The 19,057-nt window shown below is 41.1% G+C and overlaps 2 protein-coding genes across 3 annotated transcripts in view; both read right to left on the reverse strand.

Annotated features, from left to right (window-relative positions):
* The window catches only part of usp22 (ubiquitin specific peptidase 22), an 18,027-nt gene extending 7,305 nt beyond the window's left edge, over positions 1–10,722 (reverse strand). The window contains exons 1-4 of the mRNA XM_030773440.1: positions 10,603–10,722; positions 3,903–4,035; positions 792–905; positions 67–168 (exon numbers count right to left, since the gene is read on the reverse strand). Of these exons, the coding sequence (XP_030629300.1) occupies positions 67–168; positions 792–905; positions 3,903–4,035; positions 10,603–10,722 (469 nt within the window). The remainder of the gene's footprint in view (positions 1–66; positions 169–791; positions 906–3,902; positions 4,036–10,602) is intronic.
* Positions 10,723–12,312: 1,590 nt separating this feature from the next.
* Positions 12,313–18,344, reverse strand: cops3 (COP9 signalosome subunit 3). Of its 2 annotated transcripts, XM_030773441.1 has the most exons (12): positions 18,210–18,344; positions 17,011–17,140; positions 16,563–16,675; positions 16,372–16,421; positions 16,166–16,258; positions 15,760–15,939; positions 15,392–15,532; positions 14,883–15,056; positions 14,438–14,524; positions 13,917–14,030; positions 12,883–12,963; positions 12,313–12,585 (listed from the first exon to the last, which is right to left on the reverse strand). In XM_030773441.1, exons 1-12 carry the CDS (start codon positions 18,262–18,264, stop codon positions 12,532–12,534), a joined length of 1,272 nt encoding a protein of 423 aa, XP_030629301.1. In that variant the 5' UTR covers positions 18,265–18,344; the 3' UTR covers positions 12,313–12,531. The 2 variants fall into 2 exon arrangements, with proteins under 2 accessions (XP_030629301.1, XP_030629302.1); XM_030773442.1 differs by lacking the exon at positions 14,883–15,056.
* Between the last annotated feature and the right edge of the window lie 713 nt (positions 18,345–19,057).

Here is a 19,057-nt window from a genome sequence, read left to right on the forward strand (position 1 = left end):
TTTCCAAACTCGTGAACGAGGAAAACAAGGAGCTCTGAGAAACGGCGAGCTTGTGGAATGTCTTACCGATGGTGCAGTTTGTGGTTATTTTCCTACGCTTTGGGTTGTGCCTCAGCAGCTCCAGTTCTCGTTTCGTGGGCTCCCAAGTCGAGTATTTTTCTCCGATACCTGAGAGAAACGCGGCGAGAACAAACACTTTTTACTCTCCTACACACACAGCCAGAGACGTCTGCACAGCTAAACACGCACCATGACGAACGGTTCAAACTGAAGTCATTGCGTAATTGCCATCCGTCGAAACCCAACCCCTCCACCTGAAAGACGGCGGACTCAGAACTGGTATTCTCAAGGCATATGTGTGCATATGAGCAAAGTGTTCTGATATCTTTGGGCCAGTTGGGACAGGCCAACAACATTTTGCATTAGAGTCATTAGGATAGACTCATTATCATCATGCATATTCTCTCTGGAGAATTCTACATCCAAATGCACTTAAACGTCCACTGAAATTCCCAAATGCACCCATAGTAACAACAAGGTTATTTTGAAGTTGCGCAGAGCACTGAAGACACTGTATAATGGCCATCCCTGGACCGTGTGAATATGTTTGAGCATACAGATCCGAATGCTTTTCACTGCAGGTAAGGCAGATCCTAAAAGACTAAAGCTGATAAGGGGTGTAATGTTATTCCGCACCAAGGCTGCATTAGCAGTTTTGTTAGCCATGGCTGATGTTACTGCGCATTACGAAAGCCAAAGGGCAGTGTAGGGGATTTAGAGAAAAGCCGTACCTTGCAATTTCCATGCTTTTCTTTGTTCTTCTTTGGCAATCTGTTCCATGTCTTTATCGTATATGTAGTCTTGGCACACAAAGCAGTATATTCCACCGTACAAAAGATCTACAGCTGTGCAAGAGAAAGAGAAAGAGCGATGAAGGTATTAACCAATCCATTCTTAGCTTTTGTGTTCCACAAAAGATGTTTCACTTTCATTCATTTCAGCCTGAGTGAAACAGTGACAAAACATTCTATACGTTCCCATGGTCCAAACCAAACCTCTACTGTTTACTGTGCATTACAGTCAAAGTGTTGCGCATGATTGGTTGGTTATGTCAAACATTGTGACATGCTCTGTAAAAAAAGCAGAACAAACTCATCTTCACAGGAAATTAATATCACTGCCACTTTTGAAGGTCAAGTTTGTTTAGCAATTACTGCACATGTAGTGGATTTTGATAGAATTACTCAGGAATGATGAGCAGATGAAACCAGAGATTAAATGTTATTTGTTTAGGTTGGCATTTGCTTGATGCCTACGGACTGAAACTAAAATGAATGTATAAATAAGACATAAACCACCAACATCTGAGAAAGATGATAAACAACTGTTTACTCCAATCAGATTTTCTGACTCTGTATGCCCGTGGAGACAGCGAATGTTCTTTTGCTCTGTGTGGAAAGCCAAGCTGTCCTGTTTCAAACAGGTGCACTGAGCCTCTCTGTTGTAGGCCAGAGTGATGGAGACTAATCTCTGTTAGTGGCAATACTTTACAGTTAGTGTCCACAGATGTGAGGCCAAAAACAGCGCCTGTACCACCATAACCCTGAATCTTTCAGCAAAAAAAAAAAAAAAAAAAAAAAAAAGAAAAGTGATGATACAAAGTGAAGGAAGACAGCCATGTCTGGGTCTGTCATGAAAGCTGGTGCTGGTGAGTCGGCGGTGAAAAGGTGAGGGTGTGAAATGAAAGCCCTCCGGGGCTCCAGCCATTAGGCCGCTGATTGACGCAAACGCCTCAAAACGGCAGCAAAGGGGATGAAAAGGGAGAAGTTGCATAACAAGGTGAGGTGAGACTTTTACCACGAACAGGCACAACTCTAGCAGGCTTTCAGGTAACCATGGGAACCAAGAGCAGAAAGGGGGTGGGAGGGAAGGGGGGGGCTCTCAGGAACATGCAAAACAAGTATAAATGAAATGGAGGCAGCCAAATGGCAATATGTAAATACAAAACATAACTGCCTAAAGACAGGAGAACACACTAGAAGCAAAAAAAAAAAAAAAAAAAACAACATACAAAGAGAAGGAAAGAAAAAGAAGCCCAAGGGGCTGGCAATTGGTTTAATTTCAATGAGATGACTTAATTATCCACTATCCCTCTTCTGAGATTCATCCTCTTTTCAGCTCTGGCATCCTTTCACTGACATCCTTCATTCAGTAGCTAACCTAATTAAATGTTAAATCAAACTCTAGAGGACGGGAACAAACACTGGAGGATTGGCCTAAGCTCACATAAGACTGACAGACAGTTGCTTTGCCGAAAGGAGCATGATCATACCAACACTATGTGCCTAGCCCCGACACTCCAAAAAAAAAAAAAAAAAAACTGCTTATAAGGAATCGATGCTATTTGGGAAATGACACAAATTACAGCGTAGCACAATAACCTCTGCGACGCATCCTTACGAGCCTACTCCAACCAGAGAGTTGATGCGCTCTGCCAGTTTCGCCTCTCCTCCTTTGCATTGTGGGTGTTCTCTTTTACGTTTCCAATAGCACAAAAAAAAAAAAAAAAAAAAGGCACTATGAACGATAGATCTGTAATGTTCACTGTGTCTTTGCATTCGCTCTGACGCGCTCTATCTTTTATGTAAAAAGTGTCTTGAACTGAAACCACACAGAGGAAGAAGTTGCCCTGTGGTTATTAGTCGACTGGTTAAGTATCTGAGGCAGGCACCCGACTCAGTGACTCAGCATACTCAAAAGTCAGTGATATTTGAGGCCACAAAAATAAAACGCCAATAATAATGGCTGTAGGTGAGGTGATCTTTTACAGATTTGGAGCTAAAGCCTTTATTTCAACTTCACACTACCTCGTTGCTTTTAGCGCGCTATTCTATACCCAGCGTGAAAAGTATGTTCATGGACGGCACAAACTACTGTCATTTTTCTTAATCTGTTTTTGTTTACCCGTCACTTGATTTGTCGTTCGGATGACTTTCTAATTTGTGGCTTTACAAAATTAAAGGCTTAAATAATGTTAAAGGTGTTGGGAAATTGATCAATCGATCGTTCTGCAGATGGCAGTCGGGAAATTCACAAGCAAGCAGAAACTGCTCCCAGTCTGAGCACTTCCTTCATGATTTATTTACCATCTAAAGTAACACACACACATACAAACACACACACAGACGGCAGTTATTATTTTCCTGCAAACTATAATTACCCCGTTAACCAGCTGGGCTTGTGGAGGGTACTATTTGTTTCTGGTTGTGGCATCCCACGTTGTTAAACAGAGGAAAATAATAACAGGCCTTTGATCTACAGGGGGCTGAGAAAGATCTGCTGGAATGTCTCAGCTGATCTCAGGTCAGTTCAGTGCTCCTGCACTCTAAATTAGGGCTCAGGAGCCGGCTATGGAGTGCTGATCCTCATTCAGACATTCTGATGATACCTCAGTGAGGAGAGGTGTACATGCAGGACAGGAGGGTTCTGAAGCAGAGTTGAGACGATTTTTCTTTCAGTTTTTGTGTAAATAATGGTGTTTCATTTGGCATGTATCAGCTGGATTTTCTCTCTTTCTTCTCAGAGCATGTGCCCTTTACCTGGAGGACACGCATCCTGTTTTTGTTGTGCGTGTTACCTTGACTCCACCTTTGTTTTTGGCATGCAAGCACCTCACCTTGGTTGTAACACTTGTTCTTTGTGTGTGTGTGTGTGTGTGTGTGTGTGTGTGTGTATGAGAGAGAGAGAGCTTGGGAGCATTTCAAAGAGAGAGTTGTGTGCAGTGGATACCGGATTTGTCATTCATTTGTCAATAGGGAGTACTGAAATGTTTGTATTGTTTTGTAAGCCTTCTTGACGATAAAACGATAGTACAAAAGAAATGTAATGCGCGAATACCTTACCTAGGTTGTGTCGCTTGGTTTTGGCATGCTCGTGGATGTGTTTCTTGGTGAAGCAGCCAAAGAACACACAGTGGAGACATGAGTGGAGCCGATTCAGGTGAGCGCTACACATATGACAAATACATGACTTGGCCTGTGGGTGTGAGACAGAGAGAGAGAGAGAGATAGAGAGAGGACAAGAGAGTGGAAGACAGAGAGAGGCAGAGAGAAAGAGAGAGAGAGAGGGAAAGACAGAGATTTAATTACACTGTCCTCATTTCACATTTCATCCGAGTTAACAGGGGAGATTCACAACATCGACTTTTTTTTTTTTTTTTACAAACAAACTTTGTCTTACGCTGAACTTGGATGTGCTTTGGATTCAAGACTAGCTATTTTTTGCACAGACCCCATTTCAGCCTTGCATCATGCCTCGCCCGTATTCCCCTAACGCCACGCCACCCAACGCTGTGGTGCGCCGAAAAGGACTACACCTCTGTGAGGAAAGGAGTTCAGCATGTTCTGTGTTACTAAAAAACCAAATGCTAAGCAGAGGCAAAAAAAACACTTCCACTTCCGTACAAGTTCCATTAGCAATATGATCAGTGAAAAGGGAAAGGCGTTATTATCTCAATGAGGCATATAAAACATAAAACATATCTCTTGTGCAAATGAACGTCTATATTTGTGAACACTTCACTGCAAATAACCCAAATTAAGCCCCCCAAACCTGCCTTAGACTGCTAATCTGCCTGAGCAGTATCTGAACTGAAGGAGGCCTATGTGAAGACAATTCTGGAGAACAGAATGTGTGGATGCACATAGCTGATCCTTTGCCAGCAGCAGCCTAGCCAAACACACACACAAAAACACTCCTCGCTGATGAAAGCTGACAAACACATTGATCCTCTTTAGATGTATAGAACGAGGAGAAAAAGAGAGAAGCCGGGGGTGGGAGAGGCAAGATGAGAAGGAGCGAAAGAAAAAACAGGAGAGAAAGGCATTGTTTCTCCCTCGTTCATTAAGATAATTTGACATAGAAACGGAGAGAGAAAGACCTGGGATAAAATGAGCTCAGTAAACCTAACACGTACTCAAACAGACACTACAAGAGAGCAGATAACAGATGTAACTTCAAAGATGATGAATGCCAGAATGTTAAGTGTCAAACCATGAGTTAAACTGGACTTAATTCAATACTGGGCTCCACCAATGCCGAGCTAAGCAGTCTGCAGGGCAGCAGTGTGACACTGTCATGCCAGGCAAGGCCCATTCTCCCTGCATACACACCCTTCTCCATCTCAACCAGGGTTTCCCGGTCCTGCTCCGAGGGGCTCGCGACTCTGCACGTTTCACATCTCTCCCCTCAATCACACCTGATTTGGGTAAAGATAACTATCTAATGTGCCGAATAAGGTGTGATAGAGCAGGCAAGGAATTAAAATGTCTGTTTCTTTTTAATTCCCAGAGGCAGGTTCAGGCAACAACTCTCCGATCACTCTTAGTTCTGATTTCTTCCTCTTGCTCATCCTCTACTTCATATCCTCTAATCAAATACCTCTATTCTTGTCTTCTTTTCGTTTAAACTGTACTTATTACCTCCTTTCTTCTTTTTCTCATTCGCCACCAACCTCCCTCGGTGCAAGCTGACGGTGTCAGCACTCTTTCCTGTCATTGTTAATGTCCTATTAGATGATTTATTGATCTGAGCCCTGTCTGAAATAGAGACACAGCTAAGGAGGGGAGACATCCTCCAACAAGACTGCTGCTAGCTCTATACATCCACACACACACACACACAGACAGACAGATACACACACACGCACACACAACCAGTTGTGTTAAAGCTGTTAAGCATCAGTTCCAACTGTAAAATTGATCACTCAGTCCACTCTTGGACATAATTTGCTCAGAGACCACAGGTGCAAGATGGGTATGACAAATGAGGGCAAGATGTCACACAGCTCGCCTTGTGTGACTTAGAGTTTCCTCTAGTGGGTGTCATACAGAAGCACAGCTCATCCATCATTCTCTGCAGAGAGAGAGAGAGAGAGAGAGAGAGAGAGAAAGAGAGACGGACAATCCCAAAAAAAACAGAGAGTGCAGAGTATGTGGCTGGTCTGGGGGTCAGATGACATCAGCCTGAGGCAGGCCTGAGAGAAGGGCTCCTCTGTTAGCTGCAGCGTTAGCGCGGAAGTGAAACACAGCAGACTAAATGAAACAGGCATCAAAAGAAACGGAGAGTTCAGCCGCCACATTCTGGCAAAGGCAGAAGCCCAGTGCATAAGCCAACAAAGCCTGACTGTCCAAGACCCCAAACACAGAGCCACATAAACTACTGTCCACGGATGTCGGTACGTAGACACAGAGCGAACCGGCAACGGTGTCTCCTACATGAGAAATCATAACTGTCAGAGATCCTCCCATGGAAACTGACTCTCACCTGATTCCGTTGATTTTACCATAAACAAATTAGAGATGAGCACTCATGCAATTCAACAAAGTCTGAAATTCAATATACACAAAATGGTGTGAGAATGCCAAGCCTCAGATCTTCGGTTTGCCCAGAAACATCAAAGGGCTTGAGCTAAACAATGACAGACCTGCCCCTTAGCCTGGAGGAGCTTATTAACTATGAAGTCTCAAATCTACACCTGCTAACACAATGACTTCACATAAAAGACTTATATAACCCATTGATGAAACAGTATGGTCATCTTCCATTATTAGCTCAATAGCGCTCTCAGATCAGCTGTCTAAAGCATACAGCAGAATACACAGGAAAGCCGTGTGCCAATCTCTGGACACAGGCACTAAGACAGTCATAAAGGTAAAACGAGGTAACAAAGAAAGCGGCCTGTCAGTCGCATTACAAAAGGAAGGGTCAGTGCCAGTAGTCAATAGGTCTAATCTTCTATATACAGTCCAGTAATCAAACTGCCAATCAAAACAAAGCTCTCTGTTGCTGTGGCAACCAAATACCCAATCAGTGGCTTGCTGTTTCTATGAGTGACACAAATAGGAACCATGTGGGTAATGAAATGGAGGGGGGCCATGAACGACAAGTTAAAGAACAAAAAGAGAAGGAGAGGGGATGGAGGAAGAGAGGGAGAGACAGAGAGAGAGAGCGAGAGAGAGAGATAATAGGGGATAGGTGGTGACAGTTCAAATGCATGCAGATGAGGAAGGGCTGACTGCCTCTGAGTTAGTATTACTGTGATGAGCTTGCTAAAGGCAAAATCAATAAAATCAGCTGAGAGAAGAGAGAGAGACACAGGGGAAAAGGAAAAAGGGAGAGGGCAAGGGAATGAAAGAGAATCATGGAATGAAGGAGAGGAGAGCAGAGGAGAGGAGAGGAGAGGAGAGGAGAGGAGAGGCGAGGATGTATCAGTGAAGAGAACACAATTAGTGAAGAGAGCTTGTCCATCTCTCCTGTGTCCCTTATGTATGTGTGAATCCTGAGCACCTGGCTTTGTGACAAACACCACATAGATGGCAAACGCTTCTCTGCAGAAATCAGAACACTTTCTCACACACACACACACACACACACACACATAGGCCAAAACAAGAAAAGAATTCAAAGCTGGGACACTTTCAGTAAGTCTGACAACTTTGCTAGTTAATATCGAATAACAACGTTAAAACAAAAAGTCAATATACTGTGCATAGGCCTACTACAAATACAAACCATCTTCATTAATACGCATGTCACAAACAGCATCTTAAAGGATTTATAGCGCAGTGAATTATGAAGCTGCACAAAACAGTAGTGAGGTAAGACATCCCCCTCCAACCTTCAGCTCCATCAGCCTCTCTATCTGAATTAACATGTTCTACAGTCCCTGACATGCTCCTCAGGTCCACTGTAGGAAGCCTTCAGGCTTTTATTGGCTCCTGTATAAATCATTCCTTAAGATTCAAAGAGAAGTGGAATCCTACTATATAACAGTATATATTCTACCCATTCTCACAGGGAATGTCTGATTATGAATAAGAGCCAGCAGTTGGATTGAATCTGAATTATTGATGGCCTGCTCGAGACCCATAGCATAATTTGGAACATAGATTCTGTGCAACTAACCCATAAAAGACATATAAACTGCTAATAAATTAGAGATTAATAAAGGAATGGGTTTTGGTCTGGCCTGGTCTGAACTATCCCTATGAATCTAAAAGGACTTGGAATAGACGAGGAGAATTCAAAACACATTTCAATGTGTCACAGCTGCTAGGACCAAATTAATAAGACTGAGTTTAAATCCTAGAACTGTTCGGCAGAACAGCACATTCCTTAATGGAACTTCCAAATTTATTTTCAAAGATATGTCCCAGAACCCATAAAATGATAAAAGGCACAATGGGTTTAAAACCAAAACACATAGTTCCTATCCAATAAGAACAACTCACCCTCTGTAGAAACTAACTAGCCTCCCTGCTTCACCACAAGACTCTAGGTCCTTCAACATGAAATGGTAACATTGTCATGTCTGAGAGTACAGTAAGAAACAGGTTCAAGGGGACATTTTTTTTCTCCATTTTATTAACAAACTCCCTTTCCTGTCTCTTCTGTTTCTGTTTATCCATACACAAGAAAGAGGTGTTTTTCAAACAGACAAATTAGCTAATCGCAGGTTCATTAATACTGCCTCCCTACACAGTCAATGTGTTTGTTTTTCTTTCTCCCTCTCTCGGCTGTGTCCATTTACTTTAATTATTGTAACCATGGCACTGGGGTGCATTTGGGACAGATTCTCGATAGAAACAAGTGTGCGGTTTTGAATGGCCAATGGTTCTTGATGTCATTCTTTACGTGTGGTCATCGGCTGAAGCACCAACACGGATCAGGCCAAACCAGGTCAGCCTTTGAGCAGAACCCAGCGGAGGTGATTCTCTCCCTTCCTTTCCCATTTAGTCATGCACTCACAGTGATTTTCTGGTCATATGTAAAATGGCAGGTCTCACATATCAAGCGCCTGGAAGGCATAGGCACTTGCTTCCAGGTAATTTTAAATTGCCCTCTTTCCATGTTTGCTGCCAGTCCTCCGTCCTCGTTAAGCTATGCTAGTATTCTTACCTAGTGCGTTCACGCAGTCTGATTCTCCAAACTAAGCACCGGAGCAAAACATAACGCAGCATGAAAAGCTGTCTCACTGTTACTTTCTTTTCTGTCAAACACAAAAGCAGTCAGGGATGAATGCATCCCAAATGTTTATGGTTATGTATTTATGCCTATTGTTTCACTCACTCTTCACCACGACAGATCAAAAGCGAGCGAGCCCCACCACATAATTCATCTCTCAGTACAACCACACGTCCACAGGGCAGGTCTCATCTTCCACTGTGTTAAAGGTTTATGTCTATGAATGGAAAATGGTCTTGATGTTGTTAAGTAAGCTCCTCTAAGATAGCAAGTGTCTAACTAGAATGGTGACGTTCTGTACCATACAACAACCCTGGCCCTTTTTATAACAGCCGCTCCTAATCCTTGTGCCTGGTGATGTCTCAAATACCACAACCTCTGCAGCTGCTGAAAAGCAGTGAGTGAAGAGGAAGGCTAGTGTTCAAGACTGAAAATGCACATTCTATGCAGCAAATCACTGATATGTCCACTTGCAGTCATTTCTGCTACAATTACAGGGAACCTAGCCTAGCTTGTTCAGCAGTCTCATGTTTGACCCCGTGTGCTAGGATTTTAGCTAAATCACTGAATGTGCTTTGCAAGTACTTGTTGACCGCCGCTAACCTAAAATATTCTGAACCAAAGTAACTACACGCATTTAACTTGTTTGGGTTAGAGGGTGCGAGGCAACGTCTAAAGAGCGGTTATAAAATAATCCAGAGGGTAAATGGGGGACGTGCTAAATGGACGAAATAGATGTCTTAGAGATGACAGAAGTGACAGTTTGTTTGAACCAAGAATATTGTGATGATTACACCTTAGCCTTGATTTACAATGTGACTGGGTGATAAACAACTGTCGACCGGGCGGACAGGAAGCTCCACCACGTACATACTGCATTCATATCGCTGCATCATTCTTGAATCGGTTCTGTCGCGTGCTGGCCGGGTGGAGACCCACGGTAACTTAGCAGAAGAGATCACCACAGTATATACGCAAATCTTTGATGGGAAAATACATATGCATCCAAAGAGACTGAGAAGATCTTATAAAAACGCCCTTATTTCCAATGATCAACTTGCTGCATTGGGGCTCTCGGATGGTCAGCAATCAAATTGAAAATGCAGTTGGCACTAGAATAGTGTGTTCCTTCCAGAAGTCACTAGGGCGGTTGTTTAGAGGTTTATCGTACTAGACATTGAAAAATTAAACAGCTGAGACTGATAATGTGGGGGTACATGTCAACGTCAACTGATTCGTTCTTTGTAACAAACTTTCACCCACTAAACTAACCGTTATCGACAGTCCGCATTTTAACATCACGCAAAGTTAATGCTGGCCACTGCGTTACCCCCTACCTGTCAATCACACCTCTAGTTACTGCGAAAGCTTGCCCAGGCCAACCGAAACGTCACGTCCACTAGTATATTTCACCAGCAGAAACTTCAGCTTGACCAGACTATGGAAGATACATAATATTTGCAAATAGCAAAATGTGTGGCTTGGGGTAACTGATTGTGTTCCATTAAATACGGGGACACAGTGTCATATGCAAAGATGCGTTTCAGTTCTGATGCAGTTTGAACGTTCTCGTTTTACCTTGCGTTTCCTGGTTTCAGCCGTGCCACTCCACACAAAGCATTGGTATATGACTCGTAGATTTTGTTTCCAGTTGTCCACTTTGAAAACGTTCACATGGGAGCACCCGGCTGGACTCATGACAGAAACGACATTCGATTGGTAAAATATTTTTACGACGAAACGTGCTCAACCAAGTCAAGGAGAGAATTATCCACCAATTGTTCCGATTCGGCAGGCTATGGAGGGAGCCACGGCACTGACGAAGATGCGTGCGGAACACATTAAGGCAATCCTTGAAGGGCTTCCTATACCATAAATATGACAGTTCTGCTATTATGCCAATGTCGGAAATGTAGGTCTTATTATACCCACTTTCATCATGTATTTTCCCAAGTCGTTTGTTTTAATGGACGGCAATGGAATTCAACAGAACACCGTGGGCGATACAATCCTTGCAGCGTCGTGTTGTGATAGGCAGAGGTTTGTTCATGCTTGAATCTGATTGGCGGTTATCTGTGTCGTTTCATTTCAAAACCCGCCCTTTTTTAGAGAAGAACTACAATATGGTTGGCGGCAGAACATGTCTTTCTTTGTTAAAAGGCGTATACACTCATTAGAAAAATTCCCATTGGCTACAAAGAAAACGCATCAAGAAGTGTCTCAAGATGTCAATCAACTACAATGTAAAAGGCACTATCCCGAGTCTCTTGAAGTAAGTTGAGTTCTTTAAAAACAGTCGTATAGTGTGAACCAAACAGTCTAATGCACAAACCTCCCCATAGCCCTATTCGGTACTAAAGCTTTCAACTTTATTCTTATTTATACAACAAATTTGGAGTAGATTAAATGATATTCCCTGATTCCAACATCCGATAGATATTCTACTTGTTTATCAACTGTTGACTTTATAGGACCTGCGCCGGTGCGTCACTTCCGATGGAGATTTTTGAAAGTGTCCTGAACCAGTCGCTTACATGCAGTTGCATATTATGCTAATACATAAGCTTATCTTGACCCAGCAAACACTGGAATACTACCAAGGGGTTTGATCACGTAAAACTGTTCAAATTAAATTTTGCACACTTCTTGCTCTATTTGATAAATGGCTGTCACAAATGATCACGCCTTAATTGCGATTGACTAAGAGTTTATTGTCTGATTTAATTGGCACCTACAGTGAGTAGGGATTAAGTAATTCTGGCAGTTCAGATGCGTGCTATTTTTTCCTTATAATAAAGCGCGAAATGTTCGGGAAAACTGCATATTCATTGTTGTTTTCATGGAAACACGCCAATTCTACGATTAAGGCGCACACTTTATCTGAACCCGAAACAACTGACTTAAGCCATATGTAACTCACAAATAAATCCGTGAAAAAATAAAACGGCAAGACAACGAGAAGCAGACCTCTGTATAGTAAGTCAGCGAACATCTAGCTGACCAATTGGATTGCCAAGGTGCAGCTTAATGAATACCTTTTAGTCACTTCATACAGCCGACTTTGATGATATATTCTGGGTTGTCCAGTAGTGTATCCAAGTGATGCACATTAGAGTTCAACTGATCAAACGAGCAGAATTGTGGAGTTCATGCACTGCAGTCATCCGCAACAAAATTCTCAACCAAACAAAAACATCTATATATAGATAATCTACAAATTAAAGTAATGATGATTAATCACATCGTTTTGAACACAGGAGTTCAGATTTTTATTGTTAATGTTGTTAATGCAGCAGTGGCTTTTTAACCTGAACTTCGATAAATAAAACACTGACAAAACTGTTTTTTTGTGTTTAGGTGCTTCAGACACTGTAAAAGAACCAAATGATCATTTCACAAATTCATGTTTTCTTCCAATATTGTCCATGCTCAATAGATCTTCCTCTTATGGATGTGTTCCAAGTTATATGAGGCAGGATTGTGCTCCTCCCAATCAATCCAACGTCCTCAGGAGTAGCTTGACGTCTTGCTACCAACATCGTCCTCTTGTGTTCCCATGCTCTGGACACCCAGGGAAGAACAAAATAACCTCTGTCATCCAATCAATAATCATTTACAATGAAAGACGACTCAAATCGGGAGGATTAATGAGGTAATGAAAGCTAAAGACAAGAGCATAAACATTTTTAACAAGATGACATGTGAAATTAAACTCGGACCTGACAGGAAGACTTATCCTGTCATAGATATGATATGTCATTCATATCATATAAGATCCTTTATCATAATACTGATTTCAGAGCTGAAGTGTTTTGCGATTAAACGTGCTAAGTGTGTCAGCTAGGAGCGATCCCTTACCTTCTGCACAAACTGAGGGTTTACTGTGATCTCCTGATCCATAGACTTTAACTTCTCGTCCAGTTCTATACACTTCAGCATCTGTTCAGAAAACACGAACATAAAATATAAAGAAAACTGCACTTCACTGCAGCATGAAATTCTGGTTAAGAGTAATGCACCATCTAGAACCAGACATGGAGACAGCCTGAGTATAGCTTATTAAAGAGGTGTGACACAGTGAAAAGAAGTGCAGAATATATAATAAACAGGCAATCATAACTATACAAACACAGAAAAGATAAAGAAGGGAGGTCATTGCCAAGACCATTTGTTTTCAAGTCATGACAGGTTTTCAGCCCTATGGTGGACTGATAAGATCACCACTCCCTGTTATGTAAGTGACACATATGCTTTGTTTTGATGCAGTGCTGAAAATGCAGCAATTCACATAATGCAAAAAAAAAAAAAAATCAGCTGAATAAAAATGCAACATTAAATACATCTCCTTTTGGAATATACATTACACTCCGGCTGAGGTATAAACAAATGGACCAAAGTAAACAATTCCATCATGTGGAGGGCATCACCTTGACAAATACAAGGACCATCACAAAACAACAGGGGGGGAAAAAAAATCTGGACATGTTTAAGAACATTTGCTGTTCAAAATCTAAATCTTCACTTGAGCGGTCATTGAAATCTGTGATTCCCATTCAAAGCAGTGCAAAAATAAAAATAATGTTTTTACGCATAGAATTTAATGTGTCACATGTGTCCATTCTCTAATGAAGAGGACAGTAATGTCCTACTATCTATTGTAGTTATACACGCTTGCATCTGTGCATCTCTTATGAATAGGACTGGTGGCCAAAGGAGACAAGGAAAGTAGTTCCAAGGACAAAAAAAAAAAAAATGATAGAAGTTGGGTGGTGAAGGCGAAAATTATGGCAGCTTTTATTTTCCCATAAAGTTCTTTTTTTTGCCTCACATTCAACACAAGCCCTATGTAGATGGGAGCAAAGCAGTAAAGTCTGAAGAGTATTATTACAAACCTCTTGGTCAATTTTGTGGAGCATTGCAGGGTTGTTGTATTTCTCTGGGTTGTCATGGAAACAGACCATACCATCTTTCTGGTTGATGCTGGCATAGATCTCTCCATCCTCGATCTACAAATAACGGGACAATTAAGAATGCAACAATAGAAAAGAGACATTTTGTCGCAGACAAGAGATTAAGGATGGATTTGATTATTACTTTCCAAAGATTACGGAACGTTCAATTGGGTCAAAACACAACAGAGTCTTGATTTCATTGCAGTCATGCTAAACTGCGCTGAAACTATGCCAGAAGTGTACAATACCAAAAGATTTATCCGGTCTTCAGCCACGCCAACGGAGCGCTGAAGAATTGTCTTAGACTGTGTCATATACTTAGTATTTGAGGCAATTTTGATGACTGGTCCCCAAAAATGGAATCTTTTATCATGATGTGTACAATATTTGTACTTTTACATGTAATTATAATGAAATGGTGCATGAAAAAGTGCATGCAAGATGTTGACATGTTCCCTTACCATGTGAAGAACATATTTCTCAGCTTCCTGTGGGCCTGACAGCTGCACTCGACTTGCCATGTCCTGTAAGGACAGTGTCAGGAAAGTCTGCAAAACAGATGATGACGTTAGAGTGCATCTCATTTCAAAACACTTTCAACATCAACATTATGAATAGGGAAAAACCGCTCTCAGCACAAAACAGTTTCAGTCATTAACAGTCATTAATTCGCTTTATTGCGGTCACACAATCTGCTCACCAAGATAAACCCTCACATAGAAAACTACGCATTATATTCAGATGAGATCAAACCCTTCCTTAAACGTCATAAACATTTCAAATCTCTTATGTTTGACCTAAAGGTGCGCAGGGAAGGCTGCCTCCCATGAATGTTTATGATGGACATATATTCTCATTAACTCTTATCAATAATGTTTGAATTATACTTAGTAATTCCTCTCAGACCTTTGTTAGCCGTTGGATATTCTTTTTATAGAGTGAGGACAAGCACTGCTTGACCAGGCCCATGTTGTTGTCCCTTGTAAACGTCTCGCTATGCTTGTTCACCAGACTGCGCAGTTCTGCTGGATTATTGGTGGCGTAAACTTGAGCCAGCTCATGATAAGCGTTACTGAGGGGCTGCGAAGACATAAACACATTACTCAATTCCATCCGCTGAAGGCCAATGATAATCCAAATCTAAAATGTACAAGCCCACCCAACATTACAGTGTTACAAAAAAAAATACCAAAATAAACATTTTTAAACGCTACAGAGACAACTATTCCATGTACATTTGGGTTTGAAACTGTCTTGTATGTATGTAATACTCTTAACACTCTCAATATGCAAAGCAGGTGCAGACAAATGTCATAAATGGCATTTGAACATGTCTACAGACTGATAGCTGTTAATGCAGTTATTTCCATGCTTAAATGAACAAGTCCTCACAACAATTCTCCTCATATGTTTACCTTGATGAACCTGCCCACAATTTGTGATGTGTACTTGGGGAGTTGCTGTACTTTGCCATGGAGGATGAGGGAGACCAGTATGTATTTTTTGTATGCTTCTAGCATTATGTGACTGACTGCCATAGCTGGAGTGGTTATTGCCTGCGGAGAAAAGGAAAGATATGACGGGGTCTACAAAAATCATATCAGAGTTCATAACTTTTTTATGGTGACTGTACATCAAAATGTACAGTCAGTAAAAACTGCTTTTTTTTTATTGAGAACTCAAATTTTTGTAATGTAGGCACAAAGTTTAACCTTAAGGAGAAGCACTGTATAAGGCAGCACCATAGTAAAATGCTAAACTGAGGTACGCATCACAGATATACCTGTTCAAAAAAATACAGTGCCCGTTCAAAGTTCTTCAGACCAGTGTAGATCATGCCTCCATAGTAGTAGTAACATAGAAAGTGCTTTGCGTCATAGGCTCCATTTTCTTTACAGATGTCCATCATATCTAGCTCCAGAAAAGGAACGGCAGGCTTGAAGCACTTTGCCAGCAGGCATAACTACGAGCGGATGAGTGAAGGAAACAACAGATATTCTGTTAGCACTGAACGAGTGAAACAGGGGCTACGTGTTATAAAGAGTAGGAGTATAATGCATGGCAAAGTTATATTTAAATTTCATGGTATAAATGCAGTGTGCAATGGTCATTCCAGAGGAGCACCCACAGTATAATACGGTAGCTTTATATATTTTATGTATAGTGGCTCTTATTTTGGATTTACCTACCTGACAAAGGTCTGCATGAACTGAGGTAAGTTGGTTTGAGTTCATCTGCATTTTGTCTATTGCCTGTTTGAGTATGCTTATCCCCCGCAATGGCTGTAAAGACAGCAAACATTTTTATCTATTGTTCTTTCACTTTTGTTTTTAATAAAAGAGTGCATCTGTATGCTATTCAAAATGTCATTCAAACACATAAAATATTGCCTTACTTGTTTCCGCTCTACAAGGGCATTTGTCAACTGGTGGCAAAGGCCAGCAACTGTAAGTCAAGATAAAAGAGGAACACTGAGGAAAGTACTTCCATATAGAAATTCCATAAATCTGTTTGACTTATGCTTCTATATTAAAATATATATACAAAAAGAAGAGCTGTTTACAGTGTGGGGAAGTCTGCACTTACAAGTGTCCGTTGCATATCTGATGTGCTCTCCGTTGCAGGTGCTAATAAAGAGTTGCACTTGGGAAAACAGTGTCTCAAAGTCTGGGATGTTTGGCATGGAAAACTTGACAAACCTGAAGCCAATGTAATATAGAATAGGCACAAATTAAACAGGAGTGATTTTTCAGAACACAGGGTATATTTGTATTCTTACGGTCACGACCTGGGCTTAAAGAGCCATTTTTACAAATTGAAAAGATGTCTCCAGGTCTTACAGACGCATTAAGCAAAACATTCAAAGGTTAACTAGCCATTCAAACACCACATTCTAATTTGCACCCATCACAAATCAACAAACACGTCTTGACAATGACTCTGTTGTTCTACAAGACCTGTTTGTTGACAACAGTAATCCTCTGAGACACTCAACAAATTTTAAGTACAAACTGAGTTCAAATCATTGACTCACAGCACAGCCAGCACCCCAAGGGAGTGCTCCTGGATGTCCAGCGCCCCAAGCACAGTGTCCAGGTGGGACAGGTTCTTAGCCAGCAGCTCCCCACTCTTATTGATCAGCTCACAAAGTTGAGTCATCTGACCTGAGAGGACAAAGCAATAGCAGACCTTAAGATTTCATGTATGTTGAAATTATGCAAAACTGAAGTTATATTCAGTGTTTCTAGTTGATATGACGGGGAATTGCAGAGAACACATTTCACTGGCCTGCTGGTCTACCAATTCTCTCTCAACTAAGAATTAATAGCTTTCATACAAAAGCCTAAACACATGGTAACATGTTAAATATGTTTCTAAAGTTGTTGGCAGTTAGAATCTTTTTTTGTTAATAAATTTGAGTAAGTTCTTCACATACATGGCATTAATAAAATTAAAATCCCTTGCAGTGTAGAAATTCATGTAGCGCATAATGTTGTGACAATAGGCTGTTCTCCTGGGCCTTGATATCTAAAAGCAAAATCTATATTATAGCACGAGGCTGAACTAAGTCGGGGACCTTTCAAAATTATTCAATGGAATTTAGCGTTTTTATTCAACCAGATTCATAGCTACAGTGTCAAAGCTTGAGGAACCGTCACTTAAGGCCTGCACGTCTCACGTTCGCCCTGGAATAAGGGAAGTAGATTTGACATTTCTTTACCAATTATCTTAGGCCTTTCGCAATTCCATCCAATCATAATTATTCTGGGGGTGGAACGATTGCCCAAAATGTTAACGTGCTAACTAGCATCATTTCTCAGAGGGATAGAGAGATTTTTGGATTTTCACAAAACAACTTAATCGAATTTTGTTCAAATTAGCAATAGCAGCCCCACTTCGCTACGAGAAAGCAATGTAGCTGTCTTCAGATTTCAACATCATATGCAAAATACTTCGTCTACAGTTGTGTTTACATAATGACAGCAAAATACGAGGCTAGCTGGCTAACTGCTAGTTGCTAGTTCACGAGCTAGATGTTGTGCCAGGGTAGCTTAAAAATCTCCTTGTGCACTTGGCTACCCTTAGCTACATTAGTATAACTACCTTGGACTATACAGCTAGCTAGCATAGCTATGCTAGTTAGCAACACTGCAGCCTAGCAATACACTGCTTAGCTTTAGCTAACAGGCGCTAATCGCTTAAATTTCTAATTTGCTCTGTAAACGAACATACCTTGCGCAGAGAGTTGCCGCACATTGTTGACGAACTGCTCCAAAGCTGAAGCCATTATCACGCAGATGTATGAGGCAGTCTTCTCAGAACGATTTTCATTCAAATGCCAGAAACAACTCTGCAAGCTAGAAGGGATGGGGCCACAGCCGCCACCAACAGTGAAGTATCGCGAGAAGTTAATCTTGAGCATACTAATCATAACATACACATCAGTAGTGGAGGAAGTTGATATTACATATTACATTACAGATCAGTCATTGGAAAATACAGTCGGAATTTGATTATAGCAACTCAGTTTCTCGTAGAATGTAGTGTGTCTGGCATTCCCATGTCGCGTATCTCTATTTGCATTTCTAAATACATTTAAGAAATCTTCTATGTTCTCTTGACCTATGACATTTTTCTGACTGGAGGCATCAAATGAGGATCATATCTCACTATGTTTTCTCCGTGCAATGGGAGTGAGCATGGTACATAAGTCATATTTACACAGATTCTTACATGCCGCTGTAGTATGTCCGATTTTATGGGTTTTCTTAAATAAGACATTGTTCTGTATACATTGAAGGAATCTCATAGTGTCACTGAAAACAACTTTTGTTGGTCATTTAGTCGAACAAGAATAATATTTGCTCAAATAAGTCAGTGACATATAAAAAAAAACAGCTGTGGTGACGAGAGAGTTCCTGACAAGGGTGTTTTTGAATACAGCAGCTCTTTAATTCAGTGATGGGGTTCCTATGAACACTGTTTGACAAGACTAACAATTCTTTAATAATTTTTGAGAGGAAAAAAACTTCTGAGACAACCTTAAATTACATAATTATTTCAGCTGACTGCTTATTTTC

Source organism: Chanos chanos, chromosome 5 (genome assembly GCF_902362185.1).
Source record: "Chanos chanos chromosome 5, fChaCha1.1, whole genome shotgun sequence".
In the NCBI taxonomy this organism is placed as follows: Eukaryota; Metazoa; Chordata; class Actinopteri; order Gonorynchiformes; family Chanidae; genus Chanos; species Chanos chanos.